At 38.0% G+C, this 27,676-nt stretch overlaps 1 protein-coding gene across 1 annotated transcript in view; it reads left to right on the forward strand.

Moving 5' to 3' along the window:
- RYR2 (ryanodine receptor 2) overlaps positions 1 to 27,676 on the forward strand; it is a 727,841-nt gene that overhangs the window by 313,211 nt on the left and 386,954 nt on the right. Inside the window, exons 9-11 of the mRNA XM_060096737.1 lie at positions 3,876 to 3,975; positions 4,680 to 4,776; positions 26,352 to 26,426. Coding sequence (XP_059952720.1) covers positions 3,876 to 3,975; positions 4,680 to 4,776; positions 26,352 to 26,426 — 272 coding nt within the window. The remainder of the gene's footprint in view (positions 1 to 3,875; positions 3,976 to 4,679; positions 4,777 to 26,351; positions 26,427 to 27,676) is intronic.

Consider the following 27,676-nt stretch of genomic DNA (forward strand, 5'->3'; position numbering starts at 1 on the left):
ATAACAGAGTGAATTAGTTATACATATGTCCCCATATCTCTTCCCTCTTGCGTCTCCCTCCCTCCCACCCTCCCTATCCCACCCCTCTAGGTGGTCACAAACCACTGAGCTGATCTCCCTGTGCTATGTGGCTGCTTCCCACTAGCTATCTATTTTACGTTTGGTAGTGTATATATGTCCATGCCACTCTCTCACTTTATCACGGCTTACCCTTCCCCCTCCCCATATCCTCAAGTCCATGCTCCAGTAGGTCTGTGTCTTATTCCCGTCTTACCCCTAGGTTCTTCATGACCTTTTTTTTTTTTTCCTTTTTTTCCCTTAGATTCCATCCAATTTATTTTTTATTTATTTACCTTGAGCCTTTTTTTTTTCTCTCTGTGGCTCAGGTGATGGAATCATAGACTGTTCCATTTGGAAAGAGCATCTATTCTGTGTCCCTCGTTTTTTTCTCAGAATAAAAAAGTGAATTCTGAGGGGGTGATATATCTTGTTTACTTGTGTTCCCTGTCACTGGAGGATCATTTTTCTAGTGTGTTGCATCACCAGGGTCAAGTGCCTGACACTTAAGATGAGAGAAATAAATGAGTGAATAAATGCATCAGATAAGGGTTGAATTTGGATATTCTTAGAAATTCTTGTGCCTTGGACCTTTCGGACAGTGGGAGAAAGCTTACTGACTCTTTGTTTCATTATCTTTTAAAATGCATAAAATATATACACTGGATTACAAAGGAAACTAAAAGTATCAAAGTGGAGTCCAGGTTGAGAACTCCTGGGAGGTGATTTATAATAATATCTTTTCTATTCCTGAGATTTCGTGCTTCTATCATATTACATGTTACTCAAAATATGCTTCTTGAACCAATGGCCTTGGTTGGCCCCCCTTCACACCTCCTGAATTCAAATTTGCCTTTTTTTGACAAGATCCTCAGGTGATCTGTGTGTCCATGAGAACTTGAGCGTCACTAACATGAGAATCAAGGTGATAGGAGAGAGCAGATCACTCTCCAAAGTGCCTGCAGTGCTCCTGGCGGGCGTGTAAACTTTAGAGCAGTTACATATTTCAGCCTAAGGCCAGCTTTGCTTTCAACCTCTGACAACATCTGTTTTGGCTCTAAGGATAACCCATCTTAGTGTCAGTAACTGAAATTGTTACTGCATTCTGAATATTTAATATCACAAGCCTGTGTGGTTCTTACTCAGATTTCCCTTTGTTGCTTAAGCAGCAAAATTAAATAGAAGCATCCAAAATAGTTATGCCTAGAGAATATTTTCTTGAGAAGAGTGGACATGATTTAGATAACTTTAAATGGTGTAATATGATCTGAAGGACATTTTTTTTTTTACTTTCTCCAACAGACTGAAATTTTCCTTTTTTTATGGTTTTATTTATTGTGTACCTTTAGGCTTAGATATGATTTGAAGATTGCATTTTTGTCCTCCTCCCCCCCCCGACTGTTTTTTCACTTCAGTAGCTCCTTATTGCCTATAAGGTCCTTGATCTGACACCTGCTTTGTCTGCAGGCCTATCTCTCACTCTCTTTCTAAGTATATGCTGTAAGCCCCAAAGAGGAAACTCTCTGCTGAGCTGTATGTTCCTTTATCTCTGCCCCTTTGGGTACCATTTCCCTTATTAGAGCCTACAGCACCAAAAAAGCCCAGGCCACTTCCGATCACGAGGTTTCTGGTGTATTAAGAATGAGAATCTCTAAAGTAGTTTATAAAAGTTTTGGTATTTTTTTAAAAAAATACTTACACTTAGAGGATTAACGTTATTAATACACATACGCAAATTCAGTGTATGTACAAAATTTTGGAGACAGCATCTCTTAAGTATATAAATGTGACGCTCAGGCCAAGTGATCCTACTGGCCCTTCAAATGCCTCGTCCCACATGGAACCCTCTCTCCTGTGGAAATACCACCTGTCCTCAAGGCCCAGGACAATGAACTCTGTTCCAGTTAGGCTGGTCCAAGTGTTCTTTTCTCTCAATTCCTGTAGCACTTTGATTACAATTCAGCTAACATTTTCAAAACACTGACTCACAGCATTTTGTGGATATATTTTACTTACCTTTCTAGCTTATGAGCACCCTCATGGTGGGGAATGTGTTCTATTAATGTTTAGCACAATGCTTTATACATAGTATATTCAGTGAACAAGGATGAACAAATCTATTTATCGTAATATGGCATGAGCTTTCTTTTCACTTGAGTTCAAAAGTAAAAATATAAGCATTGGTATTTTGAATCGTCTTCTGATAGTTTGATAAAATCCATATGGTTTTACAGGTTTCTTTGTTTTTTTTTGTTTGTTTGTTTGGTGTGTATGTGCTGTTAGTTTGGCTCAGGTCATTGAAATAGGAACATTTATGGAATAACTTAAAATATTTTTTTAAAGTTTACACTTTGATTTTAAAGGTTTGGTTCACTTCTGCACATACTTCTTTATTGAGTAACCCTGCTAGATGCTAGGGATACAGTTGTGAGCCTGTGTCAGCTTACAAGAGGGAGAATGAAAAATACACTAAATGATCACATTGTGATAAGGGCTATGAAGGAAAATATATTTTTCTTGTTTGTGGAAGCAGATGGCATATGATTTATTTGTAAATAGTTAAAGAATTTTAATATATTAGGGAAGGAATTAATTCAGTACAGACATCTTAGCTGGATTTTTGTATAAGAATGACAGGTCCAGGTAGAAAGGAGGTTGTACAAAGACAGACAGCTGGTTGAGATGGGAGAGGGGTAAGAGCAGGTTATTGCTAAACCTGAAACATCCACTTTTAATCTTATTGATTGGAAAATTGCTGATAAGATAATTACATATATGTCAAATGTCACAAATTTCTCGGGTTTTGTTTTTCAGAGAAAGAAAATGAAATGCCTACCTATGCTGGTGACTTGAGATTAGTATATTTAGGCAGAAGAGACCTTTGGATGTTGAAAGGCTTGTGGCATATACCAGTGTGACTCTGCATGCTGTGACTGCTGTTTGTCTAACTAGGAAGGTCAGATATCTGGGAAAGTTCTAGTGCAATTGAAGTCTTTAAAAGCTTAGGCTGTCATCAGCATTGGAAAGTGTTCCAGGAAAATTATAGGAATATTGGTGATGTTGACTCAGATGACTCCAAGAAAAAAAGTGGTTGTTCTTTGCATATTTGAAATTCTAGCAGCAGCCAGGTAATGGTTAGTGAAATAAGCAAGTCATTTGTCTGTACTCATAATTTTGTTTTTCTTTACTTATTATTTCAGAACTCATCAATTATGGCTCTCAAAGATGTGAAATATGATGTTTTTTAATACATTTGACTTAAGAAGGAACATCTGAAATTTGTAATGTCTGAATTTTGAAGGACATGTATTGTCTTGGTTTTTGATACCTATTAGGAAATATTGCCATCTAATGGCTATTACATCAGATTGTAGATAAAAGTTCCTAAAGGACCCCATGAAAGTAACACATTAGTCCAGTAGGTTTAACCTACTTCATTGTCAACACACTGTCACAGTGTGATATGTAAAAACTTAATTATAATTTTAATGGTAAGGGCCTACTATCTGTACAAATTTGCCCATCAATAAGCCTTTAAAACAAAATAGTCTGTTTTCACAAATAAATTTATTTTATTTGTGTTTTCAGATTAGTGGCTTAAGTAGTAACTCTTAGAAGGAAGCTGAAAAATACCTAAAGTCAAATATAAACTCTAATTTTTTTCCTACTAGTCTCTTCATTTTTGAGTGACAGGATTGCAACAGAGGCTCTCTGTGGACAGTCCCACGTTGGCAGAGTTCAACTTGAGTTGCCAGAAGCACTTCGTGTTGAGACTTACCCAGAGCCTGTAGTGATGCCTTCTTTTGCTTCTAATGCAGCACTTGTCTTATGGCAATGGCAGCTTGCACGTGGACGCCGCTTTCCAGCAGACCCTCTGGAGCGTGGCCCCAATCAGCTCAGGAAGTGAAGCAGCCCAAGGTAAGAACTCCACTTCCATTAGGGAGCTGGTCCCTGATGCAGAGTTGGCAGTCATCTTTGGGATTGTGAAAATGAGTAGATTAATTAGAGCTGTTTGTGTCAAAATATTCTGTAATGCAGATACATAACATTTAAGAAACTCATTTGAATTGCTGTTTAAAAGTGAAGTTTGTGTTAAGGTTTATCTCCTCTTATTTTTATGCTATCGTCAGCTTTAGCTTATTTTTGTGTGTGTTTTACATGCTAGCTTTCTAGGGGTTATTTTCTCCAGTGTTTTGGCCTCAGGGTATTGCTTAGTTAGGCAACTGTCAAGATTTCTCATCTTCCAGGGCGCGTGACTTAGAACTGGATCACAGCAGTGCTTGTACATCAGGGTTTTCCCAGGAAATATCTGTGTGTTCTGGTTGTTCTCACTTACGTAAGTTCAAATCGGAGCCTATCCAGGCTTGCATGTTTAGTGGAGGTTTTTATGAGGCTGAGGTCATGTATAATACTGGGAACATCACTAACTGGGGGACTTGGGAACCCAGGGCTCAGAGGTGGCAGGCAGGTGGCACCATCCATCTCTGATTTTGACCAGGTACTTAAGCCTTGCTGGACTTCTGTGTATCTGTCTATGAAAATAGGAGATTGGAGCCGATGATCTGTTCAGCTGTCAATGTGATGATGACAGTTCAAACGTGACTGCATTTCAATCCTTCTAGGGTATCTGATTGGTGGTGACGTCCTCAGGTTGCTTCATGGACACATGGATGAATGCCTCACGGTCCCTTCAGGAGAACACGGTGAAGAGCAGCGAAGGTTAGTACCTGAGCCCAGCGCCTTGAGCCTTGCATTTTCTTGTTTTGATATAAGTTTTGTAAATTAAGGATTTGTCAGTTCAGGCCATTAGCATAGGAGAAAGTGGGCCACTATCATTCATCTGTCCACTGAAGTGATCCATTGCTGGCCTCCTCTGAAGTAGTTTTTTTCTCACGTACGGTTTTGACTACCTATGAATAGAGTTGCAGAAAATTCTTGTATAATTAAAACATGGTGAGAAGCAGTGAATACAATAAACTGAGTGGGAGGAATGAACACATTCACCTACTTAAAACTTCGTGAAATGTTCATTCGTTTTGATGAATCCTCTTTCTGGAATGTTTAGTCTCCAGTTCAGTTTTAGACTTGTCAAATTGCCCAAAGGTTTAGGACCCTTTTCTGTTACCTCCCATTTACTGAGATAGATGATAAAATTGAGCACTTTCCCTAATATTTTATGTGATTTTAATACCTCTCCTATGTTACTATTATTTGGCATTGGGCCAAGATGGCAGTAGCCTGGATCATGGGGAAAAGTGCACAAATAATACAAAACCATAAAAATATTGAGGGTGATTTGAATGTTCCATTTTGCCTCACAAGTTAATGGATGAATATGGTAAGTGGAATGCATAAATAAGCGATTATTGTGAGAGAAGGCGTGATCCGGGTGATTTATTACGTGGCTTTAAGTCTTTTAGTGGAGGTTTCTCGTAATATTAGCATATCCCTTAGATAACTATTATTGATAAATATTTATTTTTGTAATTTAAAGAAAGATACAGAGAACATTTAGAAAGTTAATAGTTCTTTAATTAGCTGTTTAACCTTGGGAAAAGTCACTGTGAGACCTGGGTACTAGTCTTACCTCTCCCCAGGTAGACCTAGCTTATGGTGAAGCATGAAATGCAGAGCCTCAAAAAATTCCCTAAACGAAAAGTGCTGCTTTTAGTAGGTTAGGAAGAAGATGTTAATGGTGTGTTGATAGGGTTTATATAAAAGATGAGAGGGAATTCAAAAGACGGTTTATTTGAGGAATTAATTCAGAAGATTCATCCCTCAGAAGACTCAGAGGGGATGCAGTGTACAATGGGAATTGCAGTTATTCCCGAGTGATGAGGGGCAGGATGGAAGAAGCATGGAAACTAGACAGGAGGGAGTAGTTTGGTCAGCTTTTTTTTTTTTTTTTTTTTTTTTTTTGCGGTACGCGGGCCTCTCACTGTTGTGGCCTCTCCCGTTGTGGAGCACAGGCTCCGGACGCGCAGGCTCAGCGGCCATGGCTCACGGGCCCAGCTGCTCCGCGGCATGTGGGATCTTCCCGGACCGGGGCACGAACCCATGTCCCCTGCGGCAGGCAGACTCTCAACCACTGTGCCACCAGGGAAGCCCAGTTTGTTCAGCTTTTGAAGTCTCCTTAGTGCCATTCCCACGGGTTGGCTTTTACCCTGAGATAGTTGGGAAGGAGTGTGTGGGGAGGGGGTGACGTGGTCAGTTCTCTTTGAAAAGAGTGTCTCTGACAAACAAGAAGAACTTAGATCGGAGGTGGAGAGATTGTGGAGCAGGGAAACCAACTCGGAGAAGGCTGATGAAGTCATTCATGTGAGAGAAATGGAGAAGCTTATCCTGGAGAGTGGCTGTTAGAATAGGACAGCCTGGCCCAGAAACATTTCAGGTCAGATTAACTCGTTTAAGGATGAACTCTATGTGGTTGGTGAGAGAATGTATCAGATTTAAGGGCGAGAAACTCCCTAGAGTTTCTGACTCTAGGGAAGAGAGATGGTGTTAAAGATTGTGGGAGATGGACAGATTTGATACAAAGGACCGAGTGAGATTTTGGACACTGGTGAGTACAGAGGGTCTATGGGAAATAAAGGGTTTATGGGAAATTGGAATTTTTGAGTCTTTAACTTATACAAAGCTTGGGTTGGATATAAAACACAAGTGCACAGGGGGTAGTTGAAAGAATGGGAGCCCTAGGTAGAGAGGGAGGAACAGTGACTAGAGTGTTATGTTTAGCAACTTGGGCATTGCTTTAAAAGGCTGCAAAGCCTTGGAATAGGCTAACTAGAGAGGAGGCTGAGGATGGAATCCTAGATAAGTCTGATATTTAGGACACTGACAGGTGAAGGAAAGGCACAAGCGAGGCAGAATGGTAGTTAAGTGGAGAGCCAGGGAAATTAGTTATGGAACCCAAAGGAGGCTTGGGGTGTAGGTGTGTTCAATGATATAATATCATCATAGAGACTTAGGAGCAAAATGAGGTTGTGCCATAGCCTTTTGGATCTTTAGTCTCTGACTTGTTAAATGAAACACTTGAAACAAAGTGATTCTTTGAGCCCGTCTGCTCTTCTACGGACACTCTAGAGATTTGTAATTAAGAGAATGGGCTGTAGACCTGGGTTTGGGCCTCGCCTCTGCCACAAATAGTTGTGTGACTTGTGTGACTTAATTTCTTTAAACCTGATTTTTCTCCTCTGTGAAATGCGGCTTAAATGTTAGCTGTTACTTCATGGGATTGTTGTGAAGGTTCAGTAGGAAAATGCATGTAAAACCTTGATGCATATTAAGAGATCAACAAATGTATTATCGTTGTTGTTATCTTATCACTATTGTTTAGACAGAAGAGCAGCATTTAGTCAGATATGGAAACGTTTGAGGGACCCTGGGCATGCGCGTGAAAGTATGGTAGAGCCTAGATTTTAGGGGAAGAGTCGCTAAACTATATCAAAGAAAACCCTCTTCTGTTTTGAAATGAATGTGGTAGGTGAGTGGTGGGGAAGGGCTCCTCCTTCTTGCTAAGCTTTAGAAGCGAGGAATGGATGAGCATAGTTTTTAACAGTTGGGTGTTTTCATTTCCAAATGAGAATATCCAGCGTCGGATAGATCCCAGATTTCTTGGACTAAGCTCGCGGGCAGTGACTGCAGTTTTCCACCTCTCCTGCACATTAGAGAGTCTGTATGTTAAAGAGGGGTTTTATTAAACATGATACTTATAGAGCAGATTTCCTGCTAATTGGTTTTTTTTTGGGCGATGCCTTTTATTTATTTTTTTAATTTTTATTTTATATTGGAGTATAGTTGATTTACAATGTTGTGTTAGTTTCAGGTGTACAACAAAGTGAATCAGTTATACATATACGTATATCTATTCTTTTTCAGATTCTTTTCCCATATAGGTTATTGCAGAATATTGAGTGGAGTTCCCTGTGCTCTACAGTAGGCCCTTGTTGGTTATCTATGTTATATGTAGTAGTGTGTGTATGTTAAGCTCAACCTCCTAATTTATCCTTCCCTGCCATCTTTCCCCTTTGGTAACCATAAGTTTGTTTCCTAAGTCTGTGAGTCTCTTTCTGTTTTGTAAATAAGTTCATTTGTGTCATTTTTGTAGAGTCCACATGTAAGTGATAGCATACAGTATTTGTCTTTCTCTGTCTGACTTACTTCGCTTAGTATGATCATCTCTCCTGCTGGTTATTATTACATTGCTGTAGTTCTTTACATTGCTGGTTATTGCAGAGAAAACTAGGGGAAATGTCAAAGACATTTTGGTATTGTTCTGGGTCCGCTTTCCCATTGCATGCATGTTGCAGGCTGCTCCCGCCCCCACTCCTGTATTATTCTTGGTTTAATGTTATTCATTTCTGTGTCAAATTAATCTCAGTATGTATTCAGATCAACACATTGCAGCTCTTTCTAGGTAGTGATGTCAGTAAGAACACATCCTTAGTGCCCCCTTGTACGGCGTGTTTACATGGGTGAAATTAGATTAAAATGGATGTCAGACTTGACATGCCTCATGACATTCCTCTCTCCCTCATGACTTGAGGGAGAAAATGAGTCAGAAATAGGCAGCAGGAGCCTGAGGGATGTTGCTTAAGACTGAAAGTTATCTATGTCTTGATTACACAGTGAGATTGAACAATTTTTTGCATGTAACGATAAAAGTAATTCCTTAAATTTTACATTTATAGAGCCCTTTATTCTTTCAAGTCTTCTTAATATCAGTGTGTAGAAATTTCTTTATCTTCCCCTGTCCTCATGCTAAGTCACTTCAATGTCTTACAGAATGAGGGGAAGGCAAAGGACTGTACAGCCAGGAGGCAGCCTTTCTTTAATTGATGTGAATCTGTATTGGGGGAAAAACGCATAGTGATAACCTTAAAAATGTATTTTGATTCATTTTTTAAAAAGAAGTAAAAATAATTTGACTTTTTTTTTTTTGGTCTAGCCTTGTCATATATAAAGATTTCTTTTAACTCATAATTCTTCACTGTAATTATGATCTGGCTACACTCAATTATATTCTGTTATTAAAGTTAAATAACTAAAGTCAAATCAGGTTTGTTACAAGAAGTAGTGGAATTGATAAGGAGATGGCCAGAAGTGACAGTTGCTTCTGAGTAATTTAGGACCATTTTGGTCGTAAATGCTGGGTTAGTAAGTGGATTTGTCAATCTGCTCATGCCTCCTTCCCATGACAAGTTTTGAATATACATAATAGAACTGTAATTGTAGCAGTTGAAAATGCAGTTCAACGATGGGTACTGTAGTTCTAGATACCGATGCAGTGATCTTTTATTATTATTATTTTATAATCTATTTTATGGAAGTATAGTTGATTTACAGTGTTGTGTTCATTTCTGCTGTACAGCACAGTGACTCCGTTATACATATATACACATTCTTTTTCATATTCTTTTCCATTATGGCTTATCGCAGGATGTTGAATATAGTTCCCTGTGCTCTACAGTAGGACCTTGTTGTTTATCCATCCTACAGATAATAGTTTGCATCTGCTAATCCCAAACTCCCACTCCATCCCTCCCCACCATCCCCACCCACCCTTGGCAACCACAAGTCTGTTCTCTCTCTGATGGAGTGATCTTTAACTTCCTCTTCACACTTAGATTTGTATATGTATGTGGTTTCCTGTGCATCTCATGGGAGTGTTAACCAGACCCCCAGAATGAAGAGCATATATTGTCCCATTCACTTAAGTGGAATTGAATTGGAGAATGAAGCCTACCAAAGTTAAATTAAACATATATTTTCCCCACACTTCCTGCTCATGTTGCTTTTATGGATTGAATTCTGACATGTTTGTGAAGTAAAGCATCACTATGGTTTTACTTTAAATTTCTTGAGATTTTTCCAGAAAGATGTGTGAGTCTAAAATTACCAGTATACAACTGGTCTAAACAACAATAAAAGTCGTAAAATCATCATCTATAGACATTGTGAGCAGGCGGGGGAAAGGGAGAAATGCACGGAACGTTAACTGTAGAATTGTAATTTCTTTGTTCTTTCTCAAACTTTTCAAATAGTGAGATGGGATAAATTAAGGAGAAACAAGTTCTGCTACTTGGCAAGAGATCTGTTGGATGCCACACAGCTTTTAAATTATTGCTTTAAAAAAAGATTTCATTCTGGAGCCTTGAAATTTGATTATCAGTTTTCATTTCAAGCATGAAGTCTTTTATATGGGGAATGTTTTCTGTTCTAGGTTCTGTCTCTGGATTGCACCTTATTACTTCCATCCATTTTTATGTGAATACAATAAAATGTCAACAAAGGCATTTACTTTATGTGCACACATGCTTACTAATGGATTAAATATGCACTACCTGAATTAAGTATGTCATACTTTTAAATTAATAAGTTTTAAGAAAGATGAGTTAGGGGAGTGTTATTCAGAATTATTATGTGAGATCTCTGATGTGGAAACCGGTATTAAGGGAACGTTTTTTGAAAAGCATTATTTGTATGTTAAAACAGTTTTTACCACATAGCTCATAGATAATTTTATTCATTTAATAAAAATCTGTGGAATGACACCGTGTTCTGGGTGCTGGGGTTGTTAGTATCTAAAAAGATACAAAGTCTCTTTTCTCAAGGAGTTTATATTCTAGTGGGGATATGTAACAATAAAAACTTAAATATGCTTGTTTATAAATGCACACACATACCCATGCATGCATAGATAAAATACACCTGATGGTGTGTGTGTCTGTGTGTGTGTGCGTGTATGAGAGAGAGAGAGAGAGCGCAAGCAGGCTTGAGCGTGGATAGAGAAGTTGTCCTGTTTCCATCTTACCAGGCATTACTCTCGGCATATACTTGCTCTGTCTTGTTCCTTTCAAACTCAGGACCATTAAGTCATTGTTTCTGACAGTGTCTGGAAATAAATGTTACATCTGCTTTCCAGAATGTGACTCAGCAGGCAAAAGCCATGCCGTATGTATACATGACAATATTTTTGCCTTCATGCCTCTTTTAATATTATGATTCAGTGAGCTTTACTTGTGAATAATTGATAAGGCATGAGATGCGTTTGATCTAATGAATTAAGTGTCTCTCAGTCTGGCTTAGAAGGAGAGGTGTGGTTTATGTCTACGTACACAATTGGATGACTAATACCCCGCAGGGTTTGTATGCCTACCTCGGCTCAAGCTTCTGAAGCTGCGCTGTTTTGCTCCAAAACGGTCAAGTTTGGGTCATATAAGAATTTTCTTCCTTCTCTTCATGTCCTGTTTATACCTCTTTAGCCTGCATCTGGGGATAGGACAGATTTCCCAAATAGTTTTGTTAGAAGAATAAGCACGTGAAGGAGAGCTATTTTTTTCTTCTTTGCCTCTTCTCCCTGGAAGGAGATGCAGTCTCTCCCCTGAACTTAACCTCCCTGCTGATTGCAGAGAGCACCCTGGCCTTGCTTCAGCCTGTCATTATTTAGCAGCCTGACTTGGTCGAGAGCCACACTCTCAAGGAACGACTGGGCTAGAAGGCACTGTTTTCCAAAATACAAGCTTTGAAGGCAAAGGATTAAAAATATTCACAGAAATTGGAGCCACTGGATAAGAGTAAAAATGAAAAAAAACAATTGAGGTGTCGGATGCACTGAAAGTGAGTGACTGGCAAGAGACAATAGATTAAAAATCAACACTGAGAGAAACCTCCCAGTTATTTTCTCAGTGAAAATTTAAGACCGTTTTTACTGGTCCACGTTTAGTTTCTTAACTTAATCTAGGTGTAAGCAATATCTTTCAGGAAGAAAAGAAAAGCTTCCTCTTTTTTTTAATTTCCAAATTCCTTTGTGGTTGTGTTATATTCCGTACGGAGTGAGAAGTAAAAGTAGCAAATGTTTGTTGTTGTTTTTCTGCTCTAGTCCTATTTATATGACTGTTTAATATGGATTCGGAGTGTAAGGATGTTATTGTTTTTAATCCACGATTATTCATTTATATTTTATGCAGACATGACATCTCAAAACATACTGATCTTGGGTGGCCTCGGCCTGCAGCGGCTTGAAGCAGGATTTCAGTTCCCGGCCAGAGATTGAGGTTGCGCAGAGCGCTGAATCCTAATCACTAGACCACCCGGGACCAGTGGCCAGTGACGAGGCCCTGGCCCATCAGCTGCGTAGAAATGAATTTCCACATAGAGGTGGAAAGCAGTGAAGCAAGTAAAGTGTTTATTAGGAGGAAAAAGAGTACAGTACGTGTGGATAGACACACGGGTGGGCTCAGAGAGAGAGAGTCGCACCCTTGTGGTAGTTTGAATCACTGTTATGGGACATTTCTTCCAGATTTCCTTTGACCAGTCATCTTGCTTTGCCTGGTTCTGAGTCCGTATTTGGTCTACCTCAGGGTCCTCCTCTGTGTGCGTGCACATCTCTCAGCCAAGATGGATTCTAGCAAAGAGGCCTATGGGTAGTTGGCATCACTTACTGTGGGGTGGCGCCGCCTCCCTTTTTGACCTCCAAGGAGCCTTTCTGTGCATGTGTAGTCAGGAAGGTCTCCTTGACTTTGAGGATAAGGATTATGTGGTCTTTGATCTGGGCAGGGCCCAGCCTCCTCTATCATCCTGCTTTTATGGAGTTTCTGCTGTTACGGAGTTTCTGTCCACAAGGGAGAAACTGCTCAGCCTGAGGCCCATCCATGTCCTGTCTCAATACCTGTTTCTCTTTGTGCAGCAACTTGAATAGAAATATCACAAACTCAGTCCTGAGTAAATACGTGATGCTTCTCTAAGTGTTGTATAGGCGTATACTTTTGATTTCTCTGTTACTATGAAGAGGTTCCTGGGAGCTTGCCTGGGGCTTAGGTGCTCAGCCAAACACTCTCTTAGGCCCTTACGTAGTAGACTGGTGTGCAAGCAGAAATTCTACTGAGAAAATGTGTAAACTGAAACACTTATAATTTCTCTCTGCAATAATCTTTTAATCCTGGGTCTATTTATCAATTCCTTTAATGCTTATTGAGGGTTTGTTTGTTCTAGGCATTTCGATGTGTGCTGGCTATAAAAAAATGAGATCGTAGAAAATGTATCTTACTATTCTACCCATTGAGGAGGATTAGACAAGGAGGAATCTGTGCTGACCTTTGATTTTGAGGTGGTATTCTCGCCAGCCTGTAAGGTAGTAGAACAAGCTTCTCTTCCCCATAATTGTTTTGAACCTGCCATTCAGTATCAACTCTCAATGGAAATTGTGTGTGAGTAATTTTTCTGTTTTTCAAAGGATTCATAGGTGAATCCTCAACATCCAGGGTCTGGTAATACATTACCACACAGAACTTAATTTGGTTGAGGACGTGTTGGTAGTAGAATCGTCTGTGTCTTTAACTGCCCCAGGTAAATGGCATATATCACATAGTGCCATTTTTTATCTTTACTGGTGTGTGTGTTCATCTATTCTGTTTAGTTTTCAGCCAGGATTGTATCATTCATTTTTGTACCCCTTTCATAGAGTGACAAATATATGGGAATCTGCATACAAATGCTGATTGTTTTGTGTTTGTGAAAGAAATTAATGGAGAAAAAAAAGTCATGCACTTCCCTGTAGGTTGTTTAAGGAGAGCAGTGGGATGCATGCCTTGAGAACCGCTCTGGTTAATTCAGAGGGGTTTGAGGTCCCCGTTTGTAGGATTTCAGTGACTCCTAAAAGATGATTGTCCTCTTGCAATTCCAGGAGGGGAAGAAACCAGCCGACCAACCTGAATGAACAGAACACTATTTTGAGGCCTATAAGTCCCACATCCTTGGCTAAGAGCCTTCTCTATTGGAAGCATCTTGACTTCATGTCACTCCACAGGGAAGAATCCCTATTTCTACAGCAGGAATCTGAGCCTTGAAGACAGTGATTTAAACAAACTGGGGGTGGTTTGTGGATATTTTGACAGTATGATGTATGTTATAGATTTTTTTCAGAGAAAACTCACATACTTGCCAGCATGCAAAACTTTTGCCTGCGAGGTGATTTTCGTGATGTTAACGTATGTTTTCTCCCAGTATTTTTCCCCACTTAAGCAGCTAGCAGTCCCAGTGCACTTTTCTCCTCAGGGGAGGTTTGAGAGTTGGCAGAAAGCTTAACTTTTCTAGATGGCGCTTCCCTTCCTGACTTTTATTCCCTAAAGACTAAGTCCAAGGAGGTTGTTAGGCTTAGTGTCTTGCACACAGGGAGAGAGAGATTCCCTCTGGCAGAGAAAGAAGAGAAGAAAGGATTTTGCCACAGACTCAGAAGACACTCACATGGAGCAAATGGATGACCATAAGGCAAAAATATATGAACCACAGCCCAAACCTCACACTTCATATGAAATCTAATTCAAATGGATCATGGGCTTAAATGTAAAACATAAAACTATAAAACATTAGGAAAAGATCTTTGAGATCATAGTTTATAACTTGACATCAAAAACATGTCCATGAAAGGAAAACATCAATAAATTGATCTCATCAAAATGAGAAAATTTTATTCTGTAAAAGTCCCTGTGAAGAGGATGAAAAGATAAGTTATAGACTGGCCAAAGATATTTGTAAGTCATATGTCCAACAAAGGACAAATAATCTGAAAATACAGAAAGAACTCTCAAAGCTCAACAGTAACAGACAACCTAATTAGAAAATGGGTGCAAAACATAGACGGTGGTTTCACTTAAAGGACATACAGTTTGCAAGTAAGCACAGGGAAAGATGTTCAACGTCATTAGTGATTATGGAAATACAAGGCCACCAGGTGCTATCACTACACACTTATCAGAATGGCTAAAACAAAACAGAATACTGATAACCAAATGTTGGCGAGGATGCAGAGAAACTGGATCGCTCATAAATTGCTTGTAAATGGTATAGCCACTCTGGGAAACATTTTGACAGTTGCTTAAAAAACTAAACATGCACTGCCATACGACCTAGCAATTGCATTTCTCGGTGTTTATCTCAAAGAAACAAAAACTGTGTTCACAAAAATACTTCTTCACAAATACTTAGTGTAAAGCAGCTTTATTTGTAATAGCCGAAAACTGGAATCAGCCCAGATGTCCTTCACCAAGGGAATGGTTATCCAGTCTGCAGTACAACCATAGCATGGGATGCTGCTCGGCAATAAAAAGGAATGGCCTATTGATACATAACAATTGGGATGGATCTCCCAGCGGTTAGGCTGGGTGAAAATTGTCAATCCCAGAAGATCACATACTGTGTGAGTCCATGTTTATAACATTTTTGAAATGAATCTTAGAACTGGAGGACAGATTAGTGGTTATCCAGGGTTAGGGAAGCAAGAGAGGGGAGCGGGAGGGAGGTAGGTTTAGTTAGAAGAGGGCAATGTGAGGCATCCTTGTGGTGTAGGACCTTTACAATGATGGGGTTCCAGGAAGTTACACAGTTAATAAAATGGTATAGAATTTAATACACACACACAGACACATACTCAAATGAATATAAGCAAAACTGGAGAAATTTAATAAGGTCAGGGGATTGTATCAAAGTCAATATCTTCCTTGAAAAACCGTTATATATATATATATTCAATTACATATGTATGTAACTTGAATATATGTGTAGTTACATATATGTGTAACTATTATACTATAGTTTTAAAATATAGTTACATATATAATAGTACATTACATATGTAACTATTAGTTACATATATATTACATATATAATAGTTACACATATGTAACTTAAGGTTATGTATATATGTAACTATTATATTATAGTTGAAAAATATTGCTATTAAGGGAAACCAGACAGATGTTCAAGAGATTTTTCTGTATTCTCACAACAGCATGTGAATCCATGGTTATCTTAAAAAAATTCTTTTTAAAGCATTCATAGAGACTGGGGAGGGAGCAGCGTGTTCTGAGTTCCCCTTTCAGGCTGACCAGTACTCTGCTCCCTGACAACTTGCTACTCCCCATTTCATCCTGGCTTATCAGGAGATGGCAAGACTCAGAGGGCAGTGGCTGTGGGGTTTTTCACTTGAGCAAAATGTCCTGAGCCTCTGAAGTGAGTGGAAAGCGTCAGCCCTCAGACTGGACAGGAGCATGTAAGTAGAGACCCTGCACTTAGAAGATCTAAAAAGTGAACTGGGCTTACTCCCCAAGGTCCGAGATTACTGTACAACTCCAGCAATGATAATAAGTGCTTGAGGGCTTCCCTGGTGGCGCAGTGGTTAAGAGTCCGCCTGCCGATGCAGGGGATATGGGTTCGTGCCCCGGTCTGGGAGGATCCCACATGCCGTGTAGCGGCTAGGCCTGTGAGCCATGGCCGCTGAGCCTGCGCGTCTGGAGCCTGTGCTCCTCAACGGGAGAGGCCACAACAGTGAGAGGCCCGCGTACCGCAAAAACAAAACAAAACAAAAACAAACAAAAAAATAAGTGCTTGAATTCCACACTAGCTTGATGGACTCAAAGTTGAAAATAATTGTATTTTATTTTTATTTTTATTTATTTATTTTTTTTCTTTTTGCGGTATGTGGGCCTCTCACTGTTGTGGCCTCTCCCGTTGCGGAGCACAGGCTCCCGACGCGCAGGCCCAGCGGCCATGGCTCACGGGCCCAGCTGCTCCGCGGCATATGGGATCCTCCCAGACCGGGGCACGAACCCGTATCCCCTGCATCGGCAGGCGGACTCTTAACCACTTGCGCCACCAGGGAGGCCCAAAAATAATTGTATTTTAAAGATAATTTTTTAAAGTGATGGTGATAACAATAGTAGATGAGGTTATTCCAAGCCATGTTTCCCTCTGAGAAAAACCAAAAATCTGTTCAAAGATAATTGAGAGCTAAAAAAGTAGTGAAAATGTGTGGAGCCAGGTTCCCAAAATAGGAGACGGAGGAGTGAGTTCGGCATCTGAGGAAGCCTCTTCTCTCCAGGGGATTGCAGTGGCTGAGTGGCTCAGAAGTGGGGCAGAGCTGTTGGAAGCATCAGAGTGCAAGTGGATCAAAAGTGGTCGTACAGGACCCACCAAACAAGAGGTACTTTAGGAGGGAATTCAAAGAGCTATACCCTTGAAGCAGTGGTGAACTGGAAAAAGAGCATCCCTTGCAAGTATTGAAACTCAGCCTCAAATAATATTAATTACCATTTGGATTAAGATGATGTGGGATTGCTGGTGCCCCTAGATTACTTTACCTGCGAGAAGCAAAAGTACATCTTTGGGGGGTGGGGGACTAACACAAAGAACTCAAGTGATTTCTGTGTTTTACATATACTGAATCTAATAATCAAAATTAAACACGCTGTTCTGTTTCAACCCTGACTGATGTACTGCAGTACAGTTCTGGCACCAACTCCCCAGAATTAATAGATCATACAAATTACAGGCTTTTTTCCCTACAAAACTGCCTTTATCTCAGACAACAGCCACAAGGAGAGGGGTGGTCCTCAGACCATCTGTACTACTGTACAACTGGCTACAAATTTGGGGGTTCCCATAACCCCTTTAGATTTAAGAACTCAGGAAAGTGCTATACTTACGATTACAATTTTATTATAAAGGATTACAAATCGGACCAGATGTAGCTACGTATAGGGCGAGGTCTGGGAGGGTTTCAAATGTAGAGTTTCTTTTCCCTGTACCTGTGGATCAAGATATCTTACCCTCCTGGCACATCATCGTGTCCATCATCCAGGAAGCTCAGCCAAGCTTTTGTCTTAGAGTGTTTTTCTTGGGGTTTTGTTACGTAGGAATGTTTGAGTTCAATCATGTACTCAATTATTTAATTAATCTCTTCCACACTTTCACTCCTCAGAGGTCAGGCTGGATCAAACTTCCAACCCTCTGGTCATCTGATTTGTCTTTCCAGCATGGCCAACCCTCTTACTGAAGCTATCTAAGGGCCCACCACGAGTGCCCCCATTACCATAAATGAAGGTGTGATCTAAGAGGCTCATGAAAAACATAGTCTCTTATATCACTTGGGAAATTCCAAGGGTTTAGAATCTCCCTTCTAGGAACCAGGGGCATTGGTCAGCCAAATTCTTTGTTATACAGCACAGGCATATAAGATAGGACCCATCTGAAAAGCAATGGCAAACACACACTATAGAAAAAGGCATACAGGTCCTGGATACATAGATAATAGTGTTATCACAAGTAGCATTTAAAATATTTATGATTATTATCTAAGAATTAAAAGACCAGGTGAATAAATTTGGTGGAGAACTGGTAACTATAAGAAGGGGTCATACAGACATTCTAAAACTGAAAATTAAAATAACTGATATTAGAACAGATGGATTTAATATCAGCTTAGACATAGCTGAAAAGAGAATTATTGAACTGGAAATAATGTCAGAAGAAATATTCTGACCTCATACTGAAACACTGATAGTCAAAAGATTGGGAAATATGAAAAAGAGCATACAAAGTACATGGTAAATGATGAATGGTCTATCATACATGTATGGGAGTTCCAAAATAAAAGGATAGAGAAGGGAGGGAGGCAGCAGGAGAAGGAAAGCAGGAGGGAGACAGAGAACAAGAAAAAGAGTGCTTGCAAGTACACAAGGCACAGGCAATGTTTAATACAGTTGCTTAAGAATTCTCCACAACTGACTAAGTATATTAAGCCACATATTCAAGAACTATGAACCCTAAGTAAGACAAATGAAAAGAAACCACACTTACATCAGACTAAAAGTACTGAAAAGTAAACACAAAATTAAACACTTAAAAACAGATAGAAAAAAAGATGTGATATCTTTAAGGGGCCAACAACAGTAAGATTTACAGCTCACTTCAAGTAAGAGACATTTGGAGACATTGGATGTAAGCTTAAAAGTGATTAAAGAAAATAACTGCTAACCTAAAATTTTTAAATCTTGTAAAATGTGATATTTTTCAAAACAAAAGAAAAGCATAAAAGTGGCTAAATTTTATAATCATCCTCTTCATTTTCTTCCTAGTATAGTCCTAGTATATTTTCTCCTAATATATAAATATTAAAAAAAAATTAAGTGATTTTTAAAAATTAAGACTTGAAATTGAAGCATAGTTGATTTATAATATTGTGTTAGTTTCAGGTGTACAACATAGTGATTCAGTTATTTTTTTTATTATGTTCCAGTATAGGTTATTACAAGATATTGAATATAATTCCCTGTAATATACAGTAAATCCTTGTTGCTTATCTATTTTATGTATAATAGTTTGTATCTGTTAAATACCATATCCCTAATTTGTCCCTCCCCACCTTTCCCTTTTGGTAACCATAAGTTTGTTTTCTGTGTCTGTGAGTCTGTTTCTGTTTTGTATATAGATTCATTTGCATTATATTTTAGATTCCCCATAAAAGTGATAACATATAGTATTTGTCTTTCTCTGTCTGACTTATTTCACTAAGCATAATGTTCTTTGGCCCATCCATGTTGCAAATGGCAATATTTCATTCTTTTTATGGCTGAGTAGTATTCCATTGTATACATATACCACACCTTCTTAAGCCAGTGCTCTGTTGATGGGCACTTGGTTGTTTCCATTGTTTTGGCTCTTGTAAATAGTGTTACTGTGAACATTGAGGTGCATATATCTTTTCAAATTAAGAGTTTTTATTTTCTCAGGATATATACGCAGGAGTTGGATTGCTGCATCATATGTTAGCTTTATTTTTAGTTTTTTAAGGAAACTTTATACTGTTTTCCATGGTGGCTGCATCAATTTAGATTCCCACCAACAGTGTACAAGGGTTCCCTTTTCTCCACACCCTCTCCAGCATTTATTATTTGTAGACTTTTTGATGATAGCCATTCTGACACGTGTGAGTTGATATCTCATTGTGGTTTTGATTTGCATTTTTCTAATAATTACCGATGTTGAGCATATTTTTATGTGCCTTTTGACCATCTATAACTCTTTTTTGGAAAAATGTCTCTTTAGGTCTTCTGCCCATTTTTTGATTGGATTGTTTGTTTTTTCCATATTGAGTTGTATGAGCCCTTCGCGTATTTTGGATATTAACCCCTTGTTGGTCACATTGTTTGCAAATATTTTCTCCCATTCCGTATGTTGTCTTTTTGTTTTGTTGATGGTTTCCTTTGCTGTGCAAAAGCTTTTAAGTTTGATTAGGTCCCATTTGTTTATTTTTGTTTTTGTTTCTTTTGCCTTGGGAAAATGCTGTAAGAAGACATTGGTACGATTTATGTCAGAGAATGTTTTTCCTATGTTCTCTTCTAGGAGTTTTTTGGTGTCATGTCATATATTTAGATCTTTAAACCATTTGGAGCTTATTTTTGTAGATGGTGTGAGGGAGTGTTCTAATTTCTTTGATTTACATGTAGCTGTCCAGCTTTCCCAGTACCACTTGTTGAAGAGATTGTCTTTTCTCCATTGTATATTCCTGCATCCTTTGTCATAGATTAATTGACCATAGATGCATTGGTTTATTTCTGGGCTCCCTAATCTCTTCCATTGATCTATATATCTGTTTTTGTGCTAATAACATGCTATTTTGATTACTGTGGCTCTAATAAGCATTATTTTTTAGAGGAGTTTCAGATTTACAAAGGAATTGAGCAGAAAGTACAGATACTTCCCACATATCCCTTCCAGACCTTCCTCTGCAGTTTTCCTATTATTAAGATGTTGCTTTAGTGTGGTACTTCCTTCACAACTGATAAGTCAATATGGACACATTAGTATTAATTAAAGTCCATTATTTACATTAGGATTCACTTTTAGTTTTGTATATTTTCTGGGTTTTGACAAATGTATAATGACATATATCCACCCTTGTAATGCACACAGAATAGTTTCAGTGCCTTAAAAATCTCCTGTACTTTACCTATTTAAGACTATCCTTTTTTTCATTGAAAGGAATGGAGCACCTTTGTGCCTTTGTCAAAGGTCAATTGACTATATTTGTATGAGCCTATTTTAGGGCTCTCTGCTTTGTTCCATTTATCTATTTGTCTGCTCTTTCACCAGGACCACACCATCTTGATTACTGTAGCTTTATAGTAAGTCTTGAAGTTTGGTAGTGTCATTCTTCCAATTTTGTTCTCCTTTAATATTGTGTTCGGTATTCTGGGTCTTTGGCCTTTCTGTATAAACTTTAGATTTGCTTTGAAGATAACTGATTAGTTTCCTAGGGTTATTGATTGGGTTTGAGTTGAATCTATGGATCAGATTGAGAAGAGCTGATATCTTGACAGTATTGAGTCTTCCTGTTTGTATATGTGGAATGTTTCTCCAATTATTTACTATTTGATTTCTTTCATCAGACTTTTGTAGTTTTTCTCATATAGATCTTGTACATATTTTGTATGAAATATACCTTTCTTTTCCTTTTGGTGATAATATAAATAGTATTGTGTTTTAATTTCAAATTTCTGTTGTTCATCACTGGTATATAAGAAAGTTGAGTTTGTCCATTAATTGTTCCATTAATCTTGTATCCTGTAACCTTCCTGTAATTGCTTCTTAGTTTCAAGAGTTTTATTTTTGATGTTGATTCTTTTGGATTTTCTACATAGACCGTCATGTCATCTGCAAAAGAAAACAGTTTTTTTTCTCCTCAATTCACATACCTTCTTTTCCTTGTTTTATTGCATTAGCTAATACTTCTAGTACAGTGTTGAAAAGGATTGGTGAGAGGGGAAATTCTTGCCTTGTTCTGTATCTTAGGGGGAAATTATTTAGTTTCTCACTATTAAGAATGATGTTGATTGTAGATGATCTTCATGAAGTTGAGGACGTTCCCTCCTATTCCTAGTTTTCTAAGAGTTTTCACTGAATGGATGTGGGATTCTGTCAAATGCTTTTTGCATTTATTGATATGATAACATGGTTTTTATTTTTTAGCCTGTGCATGTGATGGATTTTATGAATGTTCAGTGATACTTTAAATTAATAAACTTATGTGTACAAAAGGAGAAAAGTAATCATTTTTGCTACATGTATTAAAGCAGCACATTTCTTTTGAGGTAAAAAGTAGTGATAGTTCCTATGGATACCAATTATGACTTTTAAAATCTATTTTGTTAGGATTTAAAAAAACATTTTTCAAAAGAGAATTTAATTCTGTGGTCCGTCATTCATTTATTGAACATCAAGTTTGGAAAAATGAATAATTCTGATATTATTTTACTGCCCTTCATTGCAGTAACTAAAATACAGTGATATGACTTTTTTTTGTCCCTACTGAATTCTACATAAACATGTCATAAGCATTTGAATTGGCATGGCAATCTTTAGAATCCAGTAAACTACTACTCTTTATTTTCAACTTGTGTAATTGATTCACTATCAAAATTGGATGTGACTGATTAAATTTCCTTGTATTATTTTTGTTCCCTCTTTTGTTGTTCAGCGTTTGTTACACACTGTAGCCTCTCTCTGGACAAAAAAGAAACCAGTATGTGTTCAAAAAGTAGAACACTAATGACAACATCCCTTATCCCCATTGCTTTAAGGTCATATGGTAAATGTTAAAAAAAAAAATAGTTCACTTGGAGGAAAAAAAAAAGGTGGTGTCTGTGGTACTGCAGTAATAATTGACTATGAGCTGTCCAGTGTTAAAATAATGTACTAAATTTAAGCCTTTTTTATGTTGAAGAAACAAAAGTAAATTGAAAATGACCTAATTGTTATTTTTGTAATTCATGTATAAGACAATTATTTTGCTCATGCTTCACTGATCAAACTAATGCTTTTGGGATGATCCAAGTGTTCTGAAACACTCTGAATTTATCTGTAGTTATCTTGGGGAGAAAAAAAAAGTATCACTCACAATGTAGATATTAATTCCAGATTTAGAAATATAGTTAGATAAGTTGGACTTTCAGTTATTATGATGTTTAATTTTATGTGTCAACTTGACTGGGCCACACAGTAGCCAGATATTTGATCAGACTATTTGATCAAATTATTCTGGGTGTTTCTGTGAGAGTGTTTTTAGATGAGTTTACCACTTAAATCTATAGACTGAGTAAAGCAGATTGCTCTCCCTCGTGTGGGTGGGCCTCATAATCCGTTAAAGGCCTGAATAGAACAGAAAGGCTGACTCTTCCTGAATCAGAGGGACCTCTTTCTGCCTAACTGCCTTTGAGCTGAGACATCAATTATTTCTTACCTTTGAACTGAAACTGAAACATCAGTTCTTCTTGGATCTTGAACCTGTCAGTCTTTGGAATGGGACTATACCATTGGCTCTCCTGGTTTTCAGGCATTTGGGCTTGGACTGGAACTTATATCATCAGCTCTCCTGGGTCTCCAGCAGATCCTGGGACTTGTCAGCCTCCATGATTGCATGAGCAGGCTCCTTATAGTAAATCCTTTCTATAAAATTATATATATACACACAGACAGACACACACATATATGAATGTATTTTTATATAACATATATTCTGTATATTAAGATTTATATATATATATATCTCCACAACTTGGGTCACAGCTTGGATGGATACTGTTGATGTGTAGTGGGTAGAGGCCAGGGATGTGGGAAATATCCTACAGTGCACAGGACAGCCCCCCACAGCAAAGAATTACCTGGACCAAAGTGTCAGTAGTGCTACTGTTTAGAGACAGGTATAGACCATAGTTTCCTAACTTTGGCTCCCCCTTACGACCAGCTGGGGAGCTTTTAAAACACCTGACTCCAAATTTGGTTTAATTGGCCAGTGGTGAGGGCAAGGTTTCAGGATTTTAAAAGCTATCCACATGATTATATTCACAACCACCATTAAAAGCCCCTACTGAGGACCCTGGTCATTGATGTACCTAAAATTCTTAGGTTATAATGGATGGATCAGGGTGATCCTGAATCAATTTTAATGTAAAAAGATAAACAAGTAGTCATTATTACCTCCTGATGTGATGTAATAGGAAGGCAAACACCAATTTCTGAAATGTTCTTGCCGAAGAATCACAAACTTGAACCTGAGCAAGTTTCTAGATTTCTAGATCTACCACGTAGAGGCAGATGTTAAAAAAGACTGTGAGGATGTCATCAGCAAAATTCAGAATGTAGAAAATACTCCAGGACAAATGATACAGTTTTTTTGTAAGCAAATAAATGGCAAGAAGGAAAAAAAAAAGAGGAAGGGAGAACTGTTCTAGAATAAAATAAAGACACCAAACCAATTTATGCATCTCATTTGGATCTTGATTTGAAAAAGCAACAGAAAGAAGAAGACATTTTTTTCCTTGGAGAACAATTTATTCAGATTTTTCCCATCCTGTGACATGATGGATAAAAGTAGATTCATTATTAAAAAAGAATAAAATTTGAAAGCAAGTTAACCTGAGAATGATTACCTCATGCTTCTCGGTAGGATTCCTGATCATCCTGTTTTCTATGGCTTTTGCTACATTTAAAAACTTTTTATTTTATATTGGAGTATAGTTGATTAACAATGTTGTGTTAGTTTTAGGTGTACAGCAAAGTGATTCAGTTGTACATATACGTGTATCTATTCTTTTTCAAATTCTTTTCCCATTTAGGTTATTACAGAGTATTGAGCAGAGTTCCCTGTGCTGTACAGTAGCTCCTTGTTGGTTATCTATTTTAAATATAGTAGTGTGTATATGTCAATCCCAAACTCCCTAACTATCCCTACCCCCAACCCTTCCCTCCTGGTAACCATAAGTTCCTTCTCCAAGTCTCTGAGTCTGTTTGTGTTGCATAAATAAGTTCATTTGTATCTTTTTTTTAAGATTCTGCATATAAGCGATATCATGATTTTTGTTTCTCTGTCTGACTTCACATAGTATGGTAATCTCCAGGTCCATCCTTGTTGCTACAAATGGCATTATTCAATCTGAAAAAGACATTTTTGAGACAATTGGGAAAATTTGAACAGTGAATGGGTATTTCATAAAAACAATTTTTTTTTTTTGGCCATACGTGCGCCTCTCACTGTTGTGGCCTCTCCTGTTGCGGAGCACAGGCTCCGGATGCGCAGGCTCAGTGGCCATGGCTCACGGGCCTAGCCACTCCGCGGCATGTGGGATCTTCCCGGACCGGGGCACGAACCCGTGTCCCCTGCATCGGCAGGCGGACTCTCAACCACTGCACCACCAGGGAAGCCCAATAAAAACAAATTTTATATATATGTATATCAAGTATAGAAAAATACTTTTGTATTGTTTTATGTGGAGGTTGTATGTCGAAGGATAACTTGTGGTTATAGGTAAAACAAGGTTGGCCCTATATTGATCACCGTTGAAGCTATGTACTGGGTGTATTGGGGTTTATTATAATATTCTCTCTACTTTTGTGTGTCTTTGAAAAGTTCCACAATAAAAATAGAATGAGAAGGAATATCTGAGTAGTTAAGAGGAATGCAGGTGAGAATGGTGTTAGGAAAACTGTCAAAGCAGTAGTTTTTGAAAGTGTTTAAAAAAAATAGGTCCACTGGATTTGGGAACATGAAGGTCATTTGATGGCCTCAGCTAAATCTGTCTCAGTGGAGAAGTGGGTCTGCAGACAAGATTGAATGCACTGAGGTTTAAGAGGAGGTGGTAATGAGGCAGAAAAGCAAGGGAAGCAGGGGAGGAAAATATGGTCACACGTTATTATGTTTGTGACAGGACAGGGTCATGTGTGTTTGGATGATGAAGAGACCCAGTGGAGAGGGAGATGGTGAGCACTTGGGAAAGAAACAGGAAACAAGTTGTGGTTCCTTAAGCCAATCTCAAGGGGATGGTATAGAGACCAATTTGGATAATGTATACACATTACTTAGCATCACGTCTGGCAGATTAACAAATTGTTATTACGAGAGCTTTGGAATTTTGGTATGTGTGATGTACATCCAAAGAAATTTCTGTGTGTGTGTGTATGACTTTTTGTTGATATTTACATTTTATTGATGTTTACATTTTCCTATCTCTTATCATTTAACAGATTGTCATGGAAACATTAAAATTAATGTGTTTTTACGTTTCTTTAAAATGTTTTAAATGTCTAAAAGAATTTAGAATTGCAAATAATTATACGCATGTGTTGAAATATATTAAACTACACCTAAACTCATAGTGGAGTACGTTCATGGACTTAAGTTTAATGATGAAAGTATTCACTGGGATAAAGAGAGAAAAATGGCCAGGGTGAGGGAGAGGGGATGAAGGGGATGAGAGGGAGTAAAAGACAAAGGAATGTGTTTAAATCAAATGTTTATTCAGGTCACTGTTGTTATTTTTATTTCCAGTTATATTGTCTCCTACCAAAAAGTAGCTTTTACTGTTTCTCCAAAGCCTTCCCATTTACTTTTCTCTGTGAATTGGCTTGAAAAATTGAGTCCAAGAATGCAACGTTAAAATTGGGCTTTTTATTTCTTTTAACAGAACTGTTCATTACGAAGGCGGTGCTGTATCTGTTCACGCACGTTCCCTGTGGAGACTAGAGACACTAAGAGTTGCGTAAGTAGAACTTCTAAATACAGCCTGACGCTCCGGGTACAAAGTACATCGAGTGCTCTTGTGCTTTTATGTGAGATGGTCATGCTAACAACCAGCAAGCAAATGAAACCCTGAGAAAGTGGAGAGTCTCTCCTCTTTTACCTTCTGCCTGCCTTTATTTATCTTTCACTAGCCTACATTCACCAGGTAGTAAGCAACAATTTTATACCATCTGCTTTTGCGTTTAGCCTCATTTGTTTTTATAATATCGTCTTGTCCCAGTCTGTGCATCTCCTGGCAGGAAGAGCTCCCAGAGCAGAGTGATGTAAGGTTTGGAGACAGGACAAATTGTTTGCAACCCTGTCGCACATTTCAGGTCTGGGTTTAACCTTGTAAAGTCACATGTAAAACAGTGGAAATTTGAACCTCAGTGAGATGTGACAGTCATAACTGGCAGTCACTATCTTTACTTACAAATAGCTTGATAGCTGAGTGAGAAATGTAGATTGCAAACAAGTCACTGTGTATTCATTATAGAAGCAATGACCTTTTTTTCTGGTGACTTCAAAAAGCTGTCCAGAGATTGACTTTTAGTTCCTTTATGTAAATGCAATACTGATGGTAAAGGTGTCATTTTGAACTATTTTAAATAGAATTTAAATATCAGTTAAATTAAAAATAAAAGGTTGGAAGTTTTAGTCCTTTACCTAAAAATCATTAAGTTTTCAATGTATGTCCCCTATTATATGACACTTTAAAAAAATATTGATTTAGGGTAACAGACTTCATGGATGGCTGTAGGGAACTATCTTATTATGGAATAGCTGTCTTTGTCAACCTGATATTTTGAGATTAATGCTTATCTAATGATGATTAAAATGGTTCAGTGGTCTTCAGTTTTTTGTCTTTTTGTTTTTTCTGCTCACATATCACATACAGTGATTTCGAAAAACTTTGTATTTCTTTGATCATTGTTAGGCTTGACATAGAAATTTTTTCATTATCAGTTTAAATAGATGCATAGAATATAACTTACAGTGTATCCTAAGTAGTGACATTTTAAGATAAAATGGTTACACCACTCTTATAAAAGTATCCCATTGTCTCTAAGTACTGCTGTGATTTAATAACCATCTTTGTTTATTTAAAAATACTTGAACATGGTCTCTTTAACAGTGAAAAAATATGTTATTCATCTTTCTCATTGAAATCATATTTCCTTTACTCTCCCATGACAGAATAGTACCCCAATTGGATTTTTTTTATGATTG

Source organism: Mesoplodon densirostris, chromosome 1, assembly GCF_025265405.1.
Source record: "Mesoplodon densirostris isolate mMesDen1 chromosome 1, mMesDen1 primary haplotype, whole genome shotgun sequence".
NCBI lineage: Eukaryota > Metazoa > Chordata > Mammalia > Artiodactyla > Ziphiidae > Mesoplodon > Mesoplodon densirostris.